General features: G+C 44.7%; 2 protein-coding genes across 21 annotated transcripts in view; one reads left to right on the top strand and one right to left on the bottom strand.

Annotated features, from left to right (window-relative positions):
- Nucleotides 1-16,366, top strand: part of RBMS2 (RNA binding motif single stranded interacting protein 2) — an 82,138-nt gene extending 65,772 nt beyond the window's left edge. For 4 of the 11 annotated variants that reach the window (XM_069581007.1, XM_069581005.1, XM_069581009.1 and 1 more), the window contains 9 exons: nucleotides 2,493-2,572; nucleotides 2,704-2,813; nucleotides 3,262-3,308; nucleotides 3,468-3,561; nucleotides 8,836-8,913; nucleotides 9,252-9,362; nucleotides 9,972-10,052; nucleotides 10,690-10,775; nucleotides 10,882-11,322. In XM_069581007.1, coding sequence (XP_069437108.1) covers nucleotides 2,493-2,572; nucleotides 2,704-2,813; nucleotides 3,262-3,308; nucleotides 3,468-3,561; nucleotides 8,836-8,913; nucleotides 9,252-9,362; nucleotides 9,972-10,052; nucleotides 10,690-10,770 — 682 coding nt within the window. In that variant the 3' untranslated portion in view covers nucleotides 10,771-10,775; nucleotides 10,882-11,322. Of the gene's footprint in view, nucleotides 1-2,492; nucleotides 2,573-2,703; nucleotides 2,814-3,261; nucleotides 3,309-3,467; nucleotides 3,562-8,139; nucleotides 8,231-8,835; nucleotides 8,914-9,251; nucleotides 9,363-9,971; nucleotides 10,053-10,689; nucleotides 10,776-10,881; nucleotides 11,323-14,950; nucleotides 15,957-16,107 lie in introns of those variants that run through there. The other 7 variants (XR_011255283.1, XR_011255281.1, XM_069581012.1 and 4 more) reach the window with 5 other exon arrangements.
- BAZ2A (bromodomain adjacent to zinc finger domain 2A) overlaps nucleotides 16,356-20,262 on the bottom strand; it is a 35,189-nt gene continuing 31,282 nt past the window's right edge. For 8 of the 10 annotated variants that reach the window (XM_069580996.1, XM_069581000.1, XM_069581002.1 and 5 more), the window contains 3 exons: nucleotides 19,491-19,717; nucleotides 19,233-19,376; nucleotides 16,356-19,145 (listed from right to left, as the gene is read on the bottom strand). In XM_069580996.1, coding sequence (XP_069437097.1) covers nucleotides 18,980-19,145; nucleotides 19,233-19,376; nucleotides 19,491-19,717 — 537 coding nt within the window. In that variant the 3' untranslated portion in view covers nucleotides 16,356-18,979. The remainder of the gene's footprint in view (nucleotides 19,146-19,232; nucleotides 19,377-19,490; nucleotides 19,718-20,262) is intronic. The other 2 variants (XM_069581004.1, XM_069580999.1) reach the window with 1 other exon arrangement.

The raw sequence follows: 20,262 nt of genomic DNA, 5'->3' as shown, positions 1-20,262 counted from the left end.
GAGCCTGAAGTCAGGCAAGTTGATTTGTCCAGTTCCATTCTTCTTTCTCAAGATTGCTTTGGCTATTTGAGGTTTTTTGTATTTCCATACAAATTGTGAAATTATTTGTTCTAGCTCTGTGAAAAATACCGCTGGTAGCTTGATAGGAATTGCATTGAATCTGTAGATTGCTTTGGGTAGTATACTCATTTTCACTATATTGATTCTTCCAAGTTTAAAATATTTTTATAGTTGAAAGTCTTTGTATGGATCATTCTGCTATACTTCTCTGCAACAAAAATATAAATTATTTTTTTTATTGTGCCTCTGAATCATTATGCATTAATCCATAGGAAATTATCTTTATAAATAGTTAACAGTTGCCCCAAACAACATAAATATATTAAAATGTTGATACAAAATTGTTTTATATGAAATAAATTTTATTGGAAGTGCTTCTTTTAGATTTTTATAATTAAATCATGTAGCCATCAGTGAATATTGTTTATTGCTGTAACAAGGCAAAATTTAATGTCAGTTCTATTTGTGTTTTGTTTTCATGGTAAGGAACCTTGTTCACATAAATAAGTAAATAGGAATGGAAAGAGTTTTGCTAAAATAGGAATTCTTTGAGTTCCTTCTGAATTATATGCTAAGAATCAGGGTGATCTGTCATCAAAATTGACTTTTTTTTAATGTGTCAGTTGACAACTTGTTGAGTCCTTTAGCTTTGTGGGAAGGAAGAATTGGAAACAGGTAACTTAAAAAAACACCTTGTAACTCAGTCCTCTGTGTTCCCTATTGAGCTTTGGGATGAGTCTGGAGTAAACCGAGCAGAGTAGTTGTGAAAGGAGCCTCAGCCTTGATCGCTAGTGATGATGAACTCCCTCAGGAGGAAGTTGAATTCCTGAAAGTGATTCTTTTAAAGCCCTACATGCCTGTCACCCTTTTGAAAGACTCAAGAGTAGGAGTAACCCAACTGAACACTGTTTGCTCTAGAATGTTCAGCATGGTTTTCACTAGAAAGTTCCATTTAAGGTCTTTTTCTAGTATCTGCCAACATGGAGATTGTTCAGATCTTTAGTGGTTATTGGCATAGAAAATAGACTAACTTACTTTAATGTGCAAAAGGGGGAAAATACTGTACCTTGTCTTATGTAGATCTTCATATAACTTATAGAACACATTAATACGCATTATCTCATTTGAGCGCTGTATAGTACGGTAGATGGAGAGTTGAAGCAGAAATGAGGAATGAGTCTGGAGGACTTCCGTGCATGTTCTAACTCACAGAGCCTGTGAGTGGTGAACAGGCACCATGAATTCCTTACTCATTTTCTCTTTCCCCAACAAGACACTTTAACTGTGTAGCTTCTAGCATTGTTCTGTCACCATAAACCCTGTCTTAATACTCTTTCTTCTTACAGATTCATGAAATCTTTTTTCCCCATTTGAAAAATAATTGAAGTATAGTTGAATTACAATGTGGTGTTAGTTTCAGGTGTGCAGCAAAGTGGTTTATGTATTTTTCATAAATACGTTTGCATATACACATGTATCTTTTTCATATTCCTTTCTATTATGGTTTATTACTTCCCTGGTGACTCAGATGGTAAAGCGTCTGTCTACAGTGTGGGAGACCTGGGTTTGATCCCTGAGTCGGGAGAAGGAAATGGCAATCCACTTCAGTACTATTGCCTGGAAAATCCCATGGACAGAGGAGCCTGGTAGGCTACAGTCCATGGGGGCACAAAGAGTCGGACATGACTGAGTGACTTCACTTTCACTTTATTACAGGATACTGAACATAGTTTCCTGTGTTCTACAGTACGACACTGTTTATCTATTTTACATATAGTAATTTGTATCTGCTTACCTCACACTCCTAGTAAGCCTCCCTCCCCCAACTCATGAAACCTTAAGGAAGTTCTTGGTAGCTAATTAGACCTTTATAAGTATAGCCAGAACAAAAAAATAAATATTGGCAAATTCTTAGGTTGTACAGTTTTATCAGAGTGAAGGAACAGGGAAATTCCCTGGTGGTGCAGTGGTTAGCACTCAGCCCTTTCATTGTTGTGACTTGGGTTCAATCCCTGGTCAGGAAAGTAAGATTATGCAAACAGAGCCAAAAAAAACCTAGGAAAGTTTCCGATAGGAATTTTGTAATAAAAAAATAATGGTAACAGCCACTGTTTATTGTATCCTTATTTAGGAACCCAGACACAATACTCAATACTAGACCCATCCATCAGTATCTTCTTTGGAATATTCATGGCTTGCAGACCCCCATTATTCCTTTCAGGATCCCTAGAGGAACCAGTTGAGAAAACCTTCATCAGAAGCTGAGGTTTCTTCTCTAAGATGCCTTGAATTTGTGTAGAGGAAGCTCTGTTTCTGTAGTTGACAATTTTTGGAGCATTTGTGGGGCTGGGAACTTAAGAGCTTTTTCTTTAAATGTAGGGAGGGTGTAGATCCTGGAGAAGCTAGACCCTAACTCCTCTTGTGCTCCTTAGGATGGAGTCCACAGAGAAGTGTGAAGCCATCATCACCCACTTTAATGGAAAATATATTAAGACACCCCCTGGAGTACCAGGTGAGGCATCTGGGAATCAGGCTGAGAGGCCACAGGTTGTGACTTCTGTGAAGATTCTGGAGGCTTTTTGCGTGAGTGAATGGGCTAAGTGAGGTGGGACTCAGCTGCCTGTCTGTTTTCTCTCTCGGCAGCCCCATCTGATCCCTTGCTTTGCAAATTTGCTGATGGGGGTCCAAAGAAACGACAGAACCAAGGAAAATTTGTGCAGAACGGACGGGCCTGGCCAAGAAATGGAGACATGGTAAGAGGCCCTCTCGGAGATAAGAATACTAATGACATTAAAATGGAATGGATGGGACTTCCATGGCGGTTCAGTGGTTGGGACTCTGCTTCCACTGCAGGGAAGGCGGGTTCGATCCCTGGCCAGGGAACTAAGATCCTGCATGCTGAATGGGGATGCCAAGGAAAAAAAAGGAAGGAATGGAAATTTCCATGGCTTGATTCCTGGGGTAGGCTTGAGAGCTCCAGTGTGTAAATGAGCAGTGCTGGCTGCTTCATGCACTCTTCAGTGTGAATGGGATTGTGCACCCAGCACAAGCAGGAAAACCCTGGAACAGTTACTGTGGGGACTAGTCCAGACCTGGCTTTTAATCAGTTGAACCAAACGCTTCCCCAGCCTTGGAATTCTGGGCCTGCTCCTGTTCTCACCTAAGCGCTCACAGTGTGCGTGCTGTGTTCTTTCTTTCTAGAGTGGCATGGCTTTGACCTATGACCCCACCACAGCTCTTCAGAATGGGTAAGGGTGTCGTATGTAAACAGCCCGCCTGAAAAATGCCACAGCCGTGTGTCCAGGCCCTCGCATGGTTTGCCTTGATGTTCGTGGCTGTATCTGTCAGTGGGGGCCCTTGCCTTGCAGTTTCCTGTGACTCCTTACTGATGTGGTCCCTTCCTACAGGTTTTACCCACCTCCTTACAACATCACCCCCAACAGGATGCTCGCTCAGTCTGCACTGTCCCCGTATCTTCCATCTCCTGTGACGTCATATCAGGTACGCTCATGCCCAGAAAAGGGCTCGGGTTTGCCCTGCCATCGTGTTTTAGGCTGGAAACAACTTGCTGTTTTTTCCATTGTTTCCTTCACACAGATTATATGTAAACAGTTTTACATAAAAGTGTAACACATGGTCCCCTTACATGCATACAGGCTGTTGTAGAAGCACCCTTTGTACTCTCCGTTCACCATTCCCACAAGCAAACCCATGTTAGTTTCCTGCTAGTTTCCACCTTTTTTTTTTTTGTCATTTTCATGTACCTATAAATATATGGTTTTGGAAGTCATTGTTTATGTTATAAAAATTTGCCATATTAAATGTCTTTTTTACACTTTTCCCACATAAACCAGTGATTCTCCAAGCATGGTCCCTGTACCTGCAGTATCAGCCCTACCTGGGGATTTTTAGAAACAAATTCTTGGACCCCACCCTAGATCCAGAGGAACTCTGGGGGATGAGTCCTCCCAGCCTGAGATTTAACAAGCCCTCCAGGTGGTTCTGTGCAGCTCTGTTCTAATTATTTCTTTTTAAATAGTTACATTATAGTTCATGCCGCATAAATACCAGAATTCTTTCACTAGACCCCCGTGAAGGGCATTCTTTGGATTTCAGTTTTTTTCTGGTACAAATGATGCTCTGGTAAACATGCTTTTGCCTGTGTCCTCACAGATGAGTGCTTTTGTTCCTGGGGGCTAGAGCCCAAGGGGTGAGGTGGTAAGGTTGAATGATACACAGACTTTTGGCTTTATAGATGTTACAGATTTCTTTCCACAAAAGCTGCCAGTTCATATTTCCACTGGCAACATATGAGAGTACCTATTTCCCTCCAGCCAGAGGTGGCATTGCTCTTATAAAGCTTTTCCTAACTTGGTAGGTGTAAAGTACAGTGTTGCTTTAATTTTCACTTCCCTGACTGAAGCTGAGTTTAAGCATTTTTTGGTCATATTTTGATTTGTTCTTTCCTGATTACTCTTCATATACTTGGCCCATTTTCCTATTTATTTGTTCTTTTCCCGTCAGCTTATAAGAACCATCAGTATTATCGGGATGTCTCTGTTGGTCCAGTGGCTAAGACTTTGTGCTTCCAGTGTAGGGGGTCAAGGTTCTATCCCTGGGTGGGGAACGAGATCCCACTTGCCGCAAGTAAAGTTCCTGCATGCTGCAGCATTCCACAAATAAGACCTGGCACAGCCAAGTTTAAAAAAACACCTCCACAGTGCACGCTCATCCAGTGGGATATTCTGAACGCTGGAGGGATTTATTTCTAAGTTACTCACATACGCTTGTCAGACTCTCTACTGCCTTGCTTCTGGGCAAGGAAGCAGGCTCAGCTATGGTTTTTTATCACATGCTTTAAAAAAAACAACTGTCAATATTATTGGAATTTCCCTGGTGTTCCTGTGGTTAAGACTCTGAGTTCCCTATGCAGGGGCACAGTTTCAGTCCCTGGGCAGGGAACTAAGATCCTGCATGCCTGGCCAAAAAAAAAAACCCAGCTATTATAAGTGCTAATCTTCTGAATGTTATCTTTGTTACAAGTTTTTTTCCAAAATTTTTTTTCCCCACTGACTTTGTGGTCCTCAAACTTCAGCTGTGCGTCAGAATCAGTTGGAGAGCTTATTCAGTTCAGTCACTCAGTCATGTCCGACTCTTTGTGACCCCATAGACTGCAGCACGCCAGGCTTCCCTCTCCATCACCAACTCCCGGAACTTGCTCAAACTCCTGTCTATCAAGTCGTTGGTGTCATTAAACCTAGGTCAGAAAGCTTATTAAATGTACTGGGCACCACACTTAGAATTTCTGATTCAGCAAGTCTAGGGTGAGAGGCAAGAATTTGTACTTCTAACAAGTTCCCAGGTGTTGCTTCTGCTGCTGGTCCAGAGATCATACTTTGGGAATCAATAGTTTTTGCTATATACAAAAGTTTAACATTTGTATATAGTTAAATATGTCTGCTTTTTTTTTTTCACTCATAGCTTTCTAATTTCTTATCCTAATTCAAAAGGTCTTCCCAGTCTGTATATTGTTCATGTGGTCCCCAAGACTTATTTCTTTGTTTTACATTTAAATGTATAGTTACCAGGAATTTATGTTTGTATATGACTTAAGATAGGGGTCCTGTTGTATTCCCTTCAAAGTATTCACCAGTTGTCCTAGCACCAAATTATTAAATAATCCATACTTTTCCTGGGCTTCCCTGGTGGCTCGGCCAGTAAAAAACCTGCCTGGAATGCCAGAAACCTGGGTTTGAGCCCTGGGTTGGGAAGATCCCCTGGAGGATGGCATGGCAACCCACTCCAGTACTCTTGCCTGGAGAATCCCCATGGACAGAGGAGCCTGGCAGGCTGCAGTCCATGGGGTCGCAGAGAGTCAGACACGACTAAGCGACTAAGCATGTCCTTTGCCCACTGAATTGAGATGCCACGTTTGTCATATAATAAACACTGGACTTTTTTTCTGTATCCTTTATACTCTTCCACAGTGGCACCCCACTCCAGTACTCTTGCCTGGAGAATCCCATGGACGGAGGAGCCTGGTGGGCTGCAGTCCATGGGGTCGCTAAGAGTCAGACACGACTGAGCGACTTCACTTTCACTTTTCACTTTCATGCCTTGGAGAAGGAAATGGCAACCCACTCCAGGGTTCTTGCCTGGAGAATCCCAGGGACAGAGGAGCCTGTTGGGCTGTCGTCTATGGGGTCGCACAGAGTCGGACACGACTGAAGCGACTTAGCAGCAGCAGCAGCAGCAGCAGCAGCAGCAGCAGTGATCATTATATCTGTTCCTATTTCAGTAATATGTTAATTTGATTTCAGTGGCTTTCATAGTATGTTCTAATATTTAATAAGATAAAACCTTCTCCACTCTCTTTTTCATACTTTTCTTTGGGTTTTTTTGTTTTTTGTTTTTTGGCATCTGTTATTCTGTATAAGTTTGTGATCATTTTATCTAATTTTTAAAAATCTGAGGGAGGGCTTTAATTGAAATTACATTATACCTATATATTTGTTTAAGAGACTTGACTACTTAAAAGGTACAGTCTTTTCACCTAAGATGTATTTCTCTTCATGTTCTCAAATCTTTGTTGTGTCCTTCAGTAGGATTTTAATTTTGTTTATGTAGGTCTATACTTTTTATTATCATCTTTAGGTGCTTATTGATACACCAAAGAGAGGTTATTGATTTATGTTCATCTATTTTGTATACAGCTCACAGCTCACTTAGCAAATCCTCTTATTACTATTAGTAATTTTTTAACTTAAATCTCTTAGGTTTTCTAGGTATACAGTTATATCACTGATGCAAAATAATAGCTCTCTTTTCCATTTCAATTTTATGCCAGTTGTATCCCAATTGTATTTCTTTGACTCCACTACCTAATTGGTTACCATAATTGCAGTGTGTTTAATGTGGGTTAATGCTTACAGCTAAGTTTTTGGTAAATAGCCTTTAATATATATAAGTAGTTTCTTTTTAGTCTCTGTTTTACTTTGTGATTTTTTTTTGAAATTTATTTTTTGGTTGTAACTCTCGGCTCTCAGAATCTTGGTTCCCCAACCAGGGGTTGAACCCAGGCCATGGCAGTGAAAGCTCTGAACCATAGACACTGGACCCCCAGTGTCAGTAGGGAATACCCTACTTCATGATTTTTTTTTTTAAGTAAATGGCTGTTGGATTTTATAAAATGTCTTTTCAGCATCTAATATTACACTGACTTTTTCCTTCAATTTTGACTTACATTTGTAGAGTTTCTGATTTTGAACAATCCCTACATTTGTGGAATAGACCTACTTGTTTATCAAGATGCATTTCTAGTTTCTCATTGCCTTTTTTCTTTTAAAATTGAGATATAAATTACAGACTAAAAAAGTCTTGCTTTCTTAGAGTATGCTAGTCAGTAGTGTATATTTATAGGATTATGCAATCATCACTGTTATCTAATTCCAGAATGTTTTCATTACCTCAGAAAGAAACCCTGTGCCCCTTAGTAGCCATTCCCCATTCTCCCTTCACCCTAGCCCCTGGCAGCCGCTGATGTACTTTCTGTATCTGTAGATGCGCCTCTTCTGGACGCACTGTCAAAGTGGAAGCACGTAGTAAATGTCTTTTGTGTCTGGGCATCTTTCACTTAGCGTTTTTCAAAGTTTGCTCATGTGTCGCATGAATCGGTACTTAATTCTTCTTTATGACTGAATCATATTCCATTGCATGGACACGCCCCGTTTTGTTGTCAGTTTATCAGTTGATGGTCATGTGAGCTGTTTCTACCTTTTGGCCATTATGAATAATAATACTCATAGTATTGGGTAATACTGCTATGAACTTCTGTGCACAGTTTTTGTGTGGACATATGTTTTCATTTCTCTAGGTATATACAATTGCTAAGTACCTATTAACTCTATGTTTAACTTTTTGAGGAACTGCCAAACTGTTTTCCAAGGTCACTGTACCATTTTACATCCCCACCTGCAGTGTATAACATTTGTTATTTGTTCCTCTTAAAATTGTAGCCATCTAAGTGGATATGAAGTGGTATCTCATTGTGACTTTGATTTATATCTCCCTGGTGACTAGGGACTTCCCTGGTGGATCAGCGGTAAAGAATTTGCCTACAATGCAAGAGATGCGGATTCGATTCCTGAGTCAGGAAGATCCTTTGGAGGAGGTAATGGCAACCCACTCCGGTATTCTTGCCTGGAGAATCCCAGGGACAGAAGAGCATGGTGGGCTACAGTCCACGGGGTCGCAAGGAGTCGGACACAGCTGAGTGACTGAGCACAGCGCGGCAGTGACTAATGGTGTTGAGTCTGTTGAATGTGCTTGTTGGCCATTTGTGTATCTTCTTAGAGAAATATCTACTCAGATTCTTAGCCCATTTTAAAATTGGGTTACTTGAAGTGTAAGAGTTGTTAATATTTTAAAAATATTCTTAAGTATTTCTAAGAGGGCACTGAAATTGAAATTGCTAGTCACTCAGTCATGTCTGACTCTTTGTGGCCGCATGGACTGTAGCCTGCCAGGCTCCTCTGTCCATAGAATTCTCTCGGCAAGAACACTGGAGTGGGTAGCCATTCCTTTCTCCAGGGGATTTTTCCCACCCAGGGATCAAACCAGGTCTCCTGCATTGCAGGCAGATTCTTTACCAGCTGAGCCACGAGGGAAGCCCCACACTCCAAAACTCACTTGTGTTTTGCTGAAAATTATCAGATCATGGGGTTAAATAATAGTCTCTAGGAAGTTAACATTTTTGTTTATTTTTGCTTGCATTAGAGAGTAACTCAGACATCTCCTCTACAAGTGCCTAACCCGTCTTGGATGCACCACCAGTCATACCTCATGCAGCCTTCAGTGAGTGTTCAGAAGTGGGCAAAAGCCAAAGCGGCAATTTGATGTAAAAGAAAAAGTGGGATTTGATGAAAGGAGGTTGTGGGTGTGAGTCCTGGCTCAGTCTCTTGTGTGACCAGGTGTCTGACCTTAAATTCTGAGTTTACTATTCTTAGACAAGGATGCCTCCAGACTGGTAGGCAGAGTGCATGTTCCTGCTGCAGGGCCAGGTGGTTGCTTGCCAGTCATTTTCGGGGATTTTTAAATGTCTGTCAGCAGTGGTTCTGGCAGCCATGAACCACTGCTTCCTGCAGCCTCACAGGATGCTACCAACTAACTTTGCCCTTTGTTGCTGCTTCTAGGGTTCAGTTCTGACACCAGGAATGGACCATCCCATTTCTCTCCAGCCTGCCTCCATGGTGGGACCTCTTACCCAGCAGCTGGGCCACCTCTCTCTCAGCAGCACGGGCACGGTAAAGCAGGATATTCCTCTTATAAACTCCTGCCACACAAGGAACACCTGTGTAAGACTCTTAGGTTTAAATACGCTTGGATAAGGATGGGAATGACTTTACTGTCATTGAGGACACACTCAGAAAAGGAGATGAACTGAAAAAGTATCAGTCTGTGAGTGAGGAATACAGCCTTCTACTCTGAAACTCATTCGTTTTAACTGATTCCTCTTCATGTAGCTAAAGGATCAGTGCTTCTGTCTACATATTATCTGGTAGGCATTCACGCACATTTCTTGAAAGCCTTATCAGAATAGTAATAGGAAAAATGGGTGAAGCCTGTTAGGTTTCTTGAAGCTCAGGTGCATTCTGGTTTGTGGAGGAGTGCTTAAAGCAGAGAGGGCAATGTGTTGAGAAAAAGCAGCAGATGGGAGAGGAGGAAAAGCAGTCATGTAGGTAGAAGTCTCTGTAAGCCAGTGTACTTCAGTCAGCGGAAGTGCTTTTAAAAAGCACAATTACATTAGAGCCTCTGGAGAGGGAACTCAGGCACTTACAGTGTTCAAAGCCCCCAGGTGTCTGAATTGTAGCCAAGAACCACTGCTCTGAGCCTGTCCATGCGTCTCATTCCAGTATGTGCCAACAGCTGCAGCTATGCAAGGGGCTTACATCTCCCAGTACACCCCAGTGCCTTCTTCCAGGGTTTCAGTTGAGGTAAGAACTTACAGTCTGTTGGGGTTGAAGACTGGAAAATGAACAGAGGCAGGTTTTCCACTGATCAAAATCTTCCTCGCTCAGTGATGCCAATTCTGTGTTCATAAATAGCTGGTGGGTGTGTGAAGAATATAGGAAGGAGAGACTTAGTCAGTGCCTTTGATTGAGGCCCTTCCTCTCGTTTAGCCAGACAGCAGTTAATCCCAGGGTGCTGGCTTGTGTTGAACAGTGTGCCCTGGGATGAGGATATGAAGTAGCTCAGCTGTGTCTGACTCTTTGCAACCTCATGGACTGTAGCCTACCAGGCTCCTTCCTCCATGGAATTCTCCAGGCAAGAATACTGGAGTGGCTTGCCATTTCCTTCTCCAGGGGATCTTCCCTAACCAGGGATCGAACCAGGGTCTCACGCATTGCAGGCAGACGCTTTAACCTCTGAGCCACCAGGGAAGCCCGGGGTGAGGATAGGTTGCTCTAAAATTGGGGAAGTGATGCTGTGAGTGTGCATGTGTGTGCGTGCACTCGCACGAGTGTGTGGCAGTGAGTAGGTTGGGGAGGGCACTCAGCTTAGTGAGGCTGCTTCAGTGGGAGGTGAGAGAAGGATATGCAAGCTGACTCGCCCGCCTTACCTGTGGTACAGGAGAGTGGCAGCCAGCAAAATCAAGTGCCAGTGGATGCACCCTCAGACCACGGCGTCTACTCTTTCCAGTTCAACAAGTAACAATGGTAAGAAACACACCGAGGGCAGGGTGGGCTGAGCAGCCTGATATCAGACTGGTTCTCATGCTTGTCGCTCCCCCTCCCCACCCTCTCTGGCTTATGCCTCTTTTAGGGTTTCCCTCCCCGTCTTTGTTGAATATAAAAGAATTCTTGGAGATGCTGATGCTCCAGACTCCAGAGGGCTGACCAGGAATACAGCCCTTCTGTGGGCCCAGCTGAGGACTAACACTTGGTCGTCGGTTTTCACAGGCCTGGGCCTGGAAAAAGAAACCTCTGCACCCCTGCCTTCTGCTCTTCCTCCACTCCTGGTGGAGCCTGGGGGGTTGGTAGCTGTCACCTTTTGTGTGTGCTGCAGTCAAGGACATCGACAAAACTTCTTTTCTTTTGTGAAGAAAATTGCTGTTTTGCTTTTAACTGCAATATACTCTTATCCTACCCCAAAGAGACATGGTGCCTGGAACTTCTCATCTTTGTGAAAAACCATTTTTGATGTGTTGGACTTATTTGGGAAGGCTTTTTTTTATATTAAAAAAAATTATTTCTTAAGAAAAAAGATGTGGTGCTAGAACACTGATGGAGCCCTTCGTGGGCCCTTCTTGCTGAGTTTAGCAATGGACTTTTTTTTTTGTGGGGAGGTGTGTGTAAGAATACATAGACTTTCAATGTTTTGTTTTATAAAGCTCTTAGATCACGCATCCCATCTCTTCACATACATTTTATGCCTTCTTTTCCTCATCCAGATTGTTCTTTTTCTCTTTTCCATACAGCAGAACCTGCTTACTTTAACCTCTTTACAGCTTTTAATTTTGTGATTTCTTTTTTGAATGAAATTTCCTATGGAATTTGAGGGGCGGGGCAAGGAACAGGGAGACTAAGCAGGCAGTGGAAGCGGCTTTTCCTCCCTCTGCCCTTCTGGAAGCAGAGCCTTGACCTCGGCTAACTAAGGAGACAGTTCCACAGCCTTTGGTAGCCATCTTTGATCCAAATTGGGATGAAGACTAGGTTTTCCCTGGCAAGTTCCAGAGAAACAGACCTACTGACTTCTAATTCTTCTCACTGCCCAGGCCAGCACCACACCTTCTGAGAAAATGTCTTCTCCAGCTATAGCTTTTCAGGAATGCCTGCTTTTTGCTTCCTGGAGGACCTTTTCTGCCCTGGGTTTCAGGGCCCCTCTCTTCCGTGTCGCATGTCATTGCCATGCTCAGAGCCTTTGCATTTGTGACCTTGCTGAATCCACTTAGGTTCCTTCCCCACCGTGGACCACCAGCGGCTTCACCTTTAGACCAGTGATTCTCAGAGAGGTGGTTTTGTCCTCTAGAGGCCTTTTGACATTTGTTGATGGTCACATCTGGGCGTGAGGCTGTGCACTGCTGCCATCTAGTGGCTGAAGACTAGGGATGCTGCTGAACATCCTGTAGTGCACAGGAGACCTGGCTCCCCCAACCAAAGAATTCTCTGACTCAAAATGTCAGTAGTGCCACGGTTAGGAAACCCTGATGAAGACAGTGTCAAGCCTGCCTGTGTACCAGAGGTCTTGGTAAATTCCCAGCCCTGGACACACAGTGCTTTTTGAGCTCCGGGCAACTAGTTGAGAGAGAACTGAGGTTCTTTAATTTTCCCCAGGCTTTGACCCTTGGCACCTCAATGTATACAGCAAGGGCTGCCCTTGAAAGGTTCAGGCCATGTGCACACACACATTGAGAGGGATCGAGGCGGCAGCTGTTCTCTGTGTTTGTGTGTGCTATGCAGGGGGTGGGAAAGGACAAAGTTCTTTCTAACTGTCCAGAGCATTTGGGCCCCTTTCCCAGGGAACCATGATGTCAAAAATAATTTTCCTTGTGGAAGGACAGCAGGGAGCTAGGAGAGAAAAGAGCAATAAATCCCATCTCAGTATTCCCAAGGTCAGGAGCCCTTCACAACAAGGCTCTGTTTTGCTCTTCAACCCTGCCTCCTTCTGCAAGACCTGGCTACACACCTGGAGACAGATCAGAGGAAGCCTTTGCCCATCGTCCAGGAAGGTCGGTCCTGCACCTTCTCTTCCCAGTCACTCCCTTCTACACTGAAAGGAGAGTGCTGCTCCCCTTCACTTCCAGGTCAGGTGTCTGTCTCTGAGACAGACAGAAAGCCCAGTGATGGAGAATGGGGAAACAGGTGTTCAGTAGGCTGGCTGTAGGGAGGGGAAGGAGAAGCTCCAGGACGGGAAGAGGCTGTGATGTCAGTTGTACACAGAGCTTGGGCCCAGCTCGCCCTTCCCTTTACCCATCCCAGAGTTGAGAGCCCTGCTGCTCCCCACCCCGAGTCCTCTTGTGCATCCTGAGGGTGAGGAAGTAGAGGCAGCAGACAGCAGGTAGGGGATAATAGGTAAGATGGAAAATACAAAAGACGAAATTGCCACAGTTTTCTCACGGGTACTTCCAACCTCAGGAAGGGTTTATCTGATGTAAAACAGCCCCAGTAACCTTCTGGGAGGGTTTGCCTGGGCAGGTAGTGCTTGTTTCTGAGTCTCTAGTCCTTAGTCAGAAAAGTACACCATAGGTCTCTTCAGGAGCTTTGAAGAAAAGAAGAGTCTAGTTCAGTTAATTAATAAGTAGTTTGGAGGAAACTTGCTAGGAGGTTTAGTGAAAGGAGGGCCTTTCATGTGCAGAAGCTGTTGACATTAATGCTGCCCCTTCTCTGCCTCTCAGAATTCTTGGTTCTACTTTCTCTGTATTTAAATGGCTCTTATTTTGCATTGTTTTGTTCTAAAATTATGAAGTTACCTTTAGTCCGTTTTCCTCATGTGAATCTGCTTAATGGATCTTATTAGTGAATGTTTCTGGTTTGGGCAGGTTTGGGCATGGGAAGTGAGGGAGTGAGAGCCTGAAGTTATTTTTGTAGTGGTTAATGGCATCGTGGAATTTTGTTTGGACCCTTTTGGGTTATACTCATGATACTTTCCCCCTAATTGTTAGTTCTTTTCTGACAGTTCATAACATGGGTGAGTGGAAAAAGGAGAGAAGGAATGAGGGCCAGTTTTTCTCTCTCAAAACGGCCCCCTGGTGGCAGTGGTGCTGCTGAGGGATTGTAGGGGGCGTCTGCAGGCTCATAGCCTTGGGCTGGGCTCTTTGAACTATGCTAGTGTTTTCTTTTTCTTTTTTTTTTTTTGAACTATGCCAGTGTTTTCTGCATCCTGTCTTCATGGAGTCCAGGTCACACTCTACCTGTACTTCACATCTCACCCTTGATCATTACAGTGCTCGTACCATTCTTAAAACTACTTCGTATTTTTTTCTTTTCAGTCAGATAGAACATACTAGAATCACTTTCTCAGATGATGTAATCCTTTATTAGGCTTAGTGCCTGCCTATCCCACCTCATGCCGATATTAGTACTGCTCTTGTCTCACTCTGGATACTCAGACCCAAGGCTTTTTGGAGGAGGGTGTGGGTTGAGGTTACGGAAGATGTAGAAATGACGGTGGGGAGAGATGTTATTTTTAGAGTATTTTTAACCAAAGGATTGGAAGAGCTGTCCAGGACTAGGAAGCCTCGTGGCTCTGAACAGTGAATAAATACCCCTTGTCAGGAATAGATGGGGTAGTAGGGGGACATTACCTGCACTGAGTGTGAGGACTAGACTTTGTTGCTTTACTGACCCTCCCTGGATCAGGCCACCTCAGCCCCGTTCCATTCTTCTTTTCCTGACTTACTGATCAGTGAGCTCATTTAGCTCCTTGGTGCTTGCTTTGCTTATCCCCTGCTGCTTCAGTGTATGCCGTTTGGGGCGCCTACTTGTGGGTGGTTCTTTTGCTCCACAAAGGTGCGCGGTGAGAGGGCTTGCTGGAATGGATTGTAAACATCTAAAAAAAAATTTCTTTCGTGCACTTGCCCCCCCTTCTGGGAGAGCAGCAGCATTGCACTTATTATTATTAGCAGGTTACCTCGAACTTCTTGGCCTAGGGCAGTAAACGTGGGTCAGAGATCAGGTCTAAACTTGTCCCCAGGCTCTGATAGACCAACTTCAAAGAGGGTGGTATGACAGCCAGTCTGTAAGGGCTAGGTCTAACCTTGTGCCTTGCCACATTAACCCCTGCCTGACTCCCTCCTAAACCAACTATGCCATTTCTGTGCTACCTGCTTTTAACTCCTTCCAGGCATTAGCAGATCTCGCCTTCACTCAGCTTTTACCCTTTCCTTTTGTAGGAGGGTCTTCCTTCAACAGCTGAGCCAGGCCTGTGAGCTCTATCGCCCTTCTCCTCTTTGCTGAATTCTGCGGCACCTCCCTAGAGGTGCTCCCCACGAGACTAGTAATAAGAGAGGTAGGTGCCCTCTCACCCCAGTTACCACTGCTGCTTCTCCTTGGCCTGTCCACTTCCATTTCAAACGAACCTCTGTTCTCCCGGGTATGGCCCACAACTTCCTTGTCCTTGTTACAGATCTACCTCACAGTTCCACAATTCAACACGGGCACAAGCACCTGGTTTACACGTGTTTCCTTCCTTTACTGTCCTTCCATTCCCGAGTTTTAGGAAACTGGGGGCTAGAAAGGGCTCACAATCAAATGTAAGAATTCGTTATTTCTATTTCTGGAATGTCTTTGAGATTTTTACCTCATTTATCACCCTAGAATAGCGTGAACTCTTCGGTTAGATATTGCTGTGGTAGGCCAAATGATGACTGCTTAGGATATTAAGTAATGCTTGGGAGCCACCCCCAGGAACACCAGCATTGGAGCAGAGCTTATAACTTGATTAAGTTTGCCAGTGGCTGCCACTAGCTGAGAAGCTAAGCATGTACCAAAGCGGCCATCTGAGGTTTTTATAGGGCTGAAAACAGATATTCCTTCTCCTCCTATTCCAGTTAGAGGGTCACCAAAACAAAACTTCCAGCCTTCACTGTGATAAGCTTTCCCAGCTTGTAAAAAGTTCTCACAACATGTACTGGTGTCTGCATCCCCCAACACATACAGGGGTGGCGAGTGCACTCCTGCATGCACTTAACCACCTTGGACAGGAAATAAGTTTAATTATCCTCAAAACACATTTTGTAGTTTTTCTTTATCCAGAGGTTTCTAATTTTACACTCTTGTCATGTTTGTGCCAGTGCTACCCATTCTAATTTTTCTGACCTTTGGTATTCTCATGTTTCTTCCCTATAATTTGGTAGAATTTCTCTTATTTCAACTTGTGAAATAAAACACAAACGTCTACCTCGTGGTGTCTTATCCATGGGTGGGAAGCTGGGGAAGGTGGTGATGAGCACATACTTTTCCTGCATCAGGAACACAGGTGGCAGCCTTAGAAAGCCAAGGCCATGCCTCACAATGTAGGAACTCGGCACACTTCAATCCTTTGTTACAGCACCTCGGCCAGAAGCACCTGTTCCATTCACAGAAACAGAAATTCTGCCTTGGACGCCTCCTGGAAAAAGAAGGACCAAGCCTGGAGGTTTAGAGACAACTGTTGACACTTAGGGGCACACTGCTCTCCTGCCTGCTGTCTTCCCCATCAAACCAGTCATATACTCACCCTGACACCACCCAGTTCTCCCCTTTAGGCAATTACAAGAACCTATGTTGAAGGAAGATAAACACACGGAGTCTTTTGAGTCTCTATCAAATGTGGTTTTTATTCAACTGACAAGCACTTTTCTACAGCTGCACTTGTGGAACATCACATGGCAAAAACAGGAGTTTTTTTTTATCTCTAGACTTTTTTTTCCTTTTTTTACCTTATTAAAAATGAGATTGGTCCTAAAAATATAGAAAGAAATAAATTTAAATTCACAAAAAACTGTACATTATCAAAAAGTCACTAAAACACCACATTTGGTTATATAAAAAGTCAAGTCCCCTTTGTTGTAAAAGGAACATGGAAATTTGTTGGTGTTGATGGTGTGGTTTCTTCCTGTTACCAGACTGATGGGAGAAGGGAAACAGAGGGGCAGGGGTGGGTTTTATTTACTTTTAAAACTTGCCTTCCCTATCAAATACTCTCGTCAAGAAGAGAAAATCCACCTAGCTCAAGGGGCAGTGAAGATGAGGAAAGAAAAGTGAGAAATGGCCCCTTTGATCATGCCCTGTCCCCACCCCCCCATCAACCCCCACTCCAAACTGAGGCTAGGACTCCACCCCACCTTCAGAGTGCCTGGTCCCTAGGGAAAGAGATGGAGCTGGGAGAGGAACACATAGCAGGAACAATTGAAACTTCACTCCCCCGTCCATCTAACCTCCAACAGTAAAATTAATCTAGAACATTTTATACTGGGGAAAACTGCCGTGGGGAAAAAGAAGAGCCCCCAACTATAACAGTTCCAAATGCTTGACTAACACAAAGTTTGTTACAGAGCAGTTATTTAGATAAAATATAAATATTTATGCATAATATAAAGTCAATTCAAATATTCTTCAATCCACCTCTTATTTAAAAGCAAAAAAAAAAAATCTCAAATAAAATTAAAAGTTCTGAGGTTTATCTGACAGAAAAGGCGACTTTAGAAATAGGCTATGGGGGAGTAGGGGCATAAAGAAAGAAAGGGGTTGCCCCAGGACCTACACTGCCCCCACCCCCTTCAGTGGCTATTCAGTGCTGCTAAAAGTACAGGAATGCTCCCCTCACCTGGCACCCCTCTCCCACTAATGGAACATTTCTTGGATGCCTCAGCTCTCTGCTTGGGCCAGCCAGCAGCCACCTCCCCAGTGCAAGTACCCGTAATCTCTGATGGGAGGGGCTCTGCTGAGCAGGAAAGCAGGGGGCCAGGGGCCCATGGCTATAGCTGGGAGTTAGCAGCTTTCCTCTCACATGTTGGGGCTTAACTTGGGCATAGTCACATGTAGGGCAGTGGTGGACCCAGAGCCTCTCCTCCCTACTCACTCGTGCTCTGGGGTCTCTGCTCCTGGGGAAGGGGTCCCAGGATATGAAGTGGATAAGGGAAGGAGAGCACAACTAAACCCACAGAAGCTCATGGGATTAGGGAAAGGTCCAGTTCTACCCCTCTCCCTGCAAAAGCTTAGGACTCAGAGCTACTGAAAGGAGAAGCTGTTCCTGCTAGAAGATTGCACAGTTTGAAGAGGCTGGAACAGAAATGACTGGGAGAGAGGGAAGAGACACAGCTTTGACCCAGAAAAACTGTTCCTGTGGTTTCCCAAAGACAAAGTGATAGTTTAAAACAATGAGAAAGGTGTTTCAATGGTTTGAAACAATGGGAAACAGATACTTGGGGGGAAAACTGAATGGATGCCACCAAAAACAGGGGCACAATCACATCCTCTCTCACTCACTCACACACCCACACACACCTCTCTCTCTCTCAGGCCAGTCGATTGCTACCTGGCCTCCATCTTGGGGTGTGCCCGAACTCAGCAGTAGTTGTCCCTGAGGAGTTCCCAAGAGGGAGGTTTGGGTAAGAGGTGGGGAAGGAGGCTGGAAGGCCCAGGGTCCAGGGTGCCTCCCTGCCCTCTCCCCAGTTTACTGAGTTTCAGAAAAGGCTAGGAACTCAGCATTTGAGGAGTATCCAACATTATAGAGGGGCTAGCTATTGGCAGGAAGATGAGGACAGAGAGAGAGACAGGGACCTCTGAACTTCTTTTTCCTTTGAAGGGAAAAAAGATTTGGGGGAAGAGAAGGGAGGAACCCGTACACATAGTTTTACATTATTGGATGAAGAGACAAATCTGAAGGGGAGAGGGGAGTGAGAGAGAAAGTGAGAAGCAGGGGAGGGACTGAACATGGAAGCAGCATGTTCAGGGCCCGGTGTCCGGCTCGACACACTTGGGAGTTAAGTCCACTTTACTGGCCGTCACTGCGGGTCCACACACAGTACAGAGTGTTTCTCGGTTTCACACATTCACTAGAACTATTGCTATTGTTAAATAGCCCCAGAATGCTGGGGCACGTACAAGGAAGGTGAGGAAGCTGGGAGGAGGAAGTAGGGGCTTCTTTCCTCCTCCTCTTATTTAATTAGGAAATAAAACAGGAAAAATTATTTTTTCTTTTTTGGCTTTCAGTCCAGAAGGACCTCATCTCTGCCCCTCTTATCTGAGGAACAAGAGGAGGAAAGGGAGAAAGGGTGTAAGGATAAGAAGATGTAGGGTGCTGCCAAGGGCAAGGTCAAAAATCAGGGTTCTCCCTCTGACTTGAGTCTGGACCCAGGGCAGCATCAGCAGGTGAGAATGGCAGGGTTTATGTGGAGGCAGGGAGCAATGCCACAAGGTGACTCCCCAGCTCCCATGCCTCACAGATTGGCCTGTTTTCCCTGATAAAACTCCTCCCAGCGGCTCTCAAAGAAGCGGCGCATGATGTGTCCAGCCTTGCCCACTTCAGAATCATCTTCATTGAAAGTCTGGCAATTGTCAAAGACCAGGAGTGCATCAGCCGCAAACTCCTCTGAGCTGGTGTACCTGGGCAGGGGTGGAGACAGAGCTGTCAGCCAGGGTACCAGCATGGCAGTAACAGAAGAGCCAGGAGAGTCAATCATGTCTACTTACCCTCCCCGGAGCAGTCGCTCCCTCATGGTGGAAAAATCCATAGGGTTTTTGATGATCCGCCGGTACCCACTCACCAATCGTGGGTTCACAGGCTCCAGGAAAGGCCAAGCTGCATCATGGGACTCCATCTCCATTAAGATAATCCTATTATGAAACAGACAATGATGATACACTATCAGGAAGCAAACCACGGACCCCTCCTAGCCCTCTACTCTGGAAAACGTAGAGCCGGTTGTCCCCAGAATTCACTCAACTCACTCGCAGAACGTGAGATCACTGTGATGGTTCCGCATGGAGACGCGCCGCCGCTTCGAGAGGGACAGCCCTTCCTCTGAGTACCGGGGCACTGCTGGGCTCTCTCGGCCCCTTGGTAGCAGCCGGCGGCGGCGGTTGTCACCCTCTGGGAAGGTCAGCACATAACTGCTTTTCCGCTTCTGGCCTCGTTTTGGGAAACCAGATTTCTGAGTCAATTCTCCTTCTACCTGCTGAGGATAAGAAAAAGGTGAGATCAGCCACAGCTGGAAATACGTACTCTGCTTGCTCTCTACTTTATCACAATCCCTACTTGTCTGGGGGCCTCCCAGTGGCACAAGTGGTAAAGAACTCACCAGCCAATGCAGGAGACGTGGGTTTGATCTCTGGGTCAGGAAGATGCCCTGGAGGAGGGCATGGCAACCCACTCTAGTATTCTTGCCTGGAGAATCCCATGGACAGAGGAGCCTGGCAGGCTATAGTCCACAGGGTTGCAAAAGTCGGACACGACTAAAGTGAGTTAGCACAGTACTACTTGTCTGAGTGTGACTGAGGTTTCAAAATACTTTCATGCATAAGTCAGTCTGTGAATTTATTACTCACCCTTTTGGGTTATGTGAAAAAGGAAAGTATAATCACTCCCATTTTACAAGGAAAGCAAGTAAAGTGGTAGAATTTAAGTGACTTGTGCAAAAAAGGACCGGAACCCAGGTCTCCTAGCATGTCATCTGGAACCTTTTCCCAGGAGAGACGGAAGGCATGGGTAGAATGATATTTT

This window comes from Ovis canadensis, chromosome 3 (genome assembly GCF_042477335.2).
Source record: "Ovis canadensis isolate MfBH-ARS-UI-01 breed Bighorn chromosome 3, ARS-UI_OviCan_v2, whole genome shotgun sequence".
In the NCBI taxonomy this organism is placed as follows: Eukaryota; Metazoa; Chordata; class Mammalia; order Artiodactyla; family Bovidae; genus Ovis; species Ovis canadensis.
This window is presented reverse-complemented; position numbering and strand designations above follow the sequence as displayed.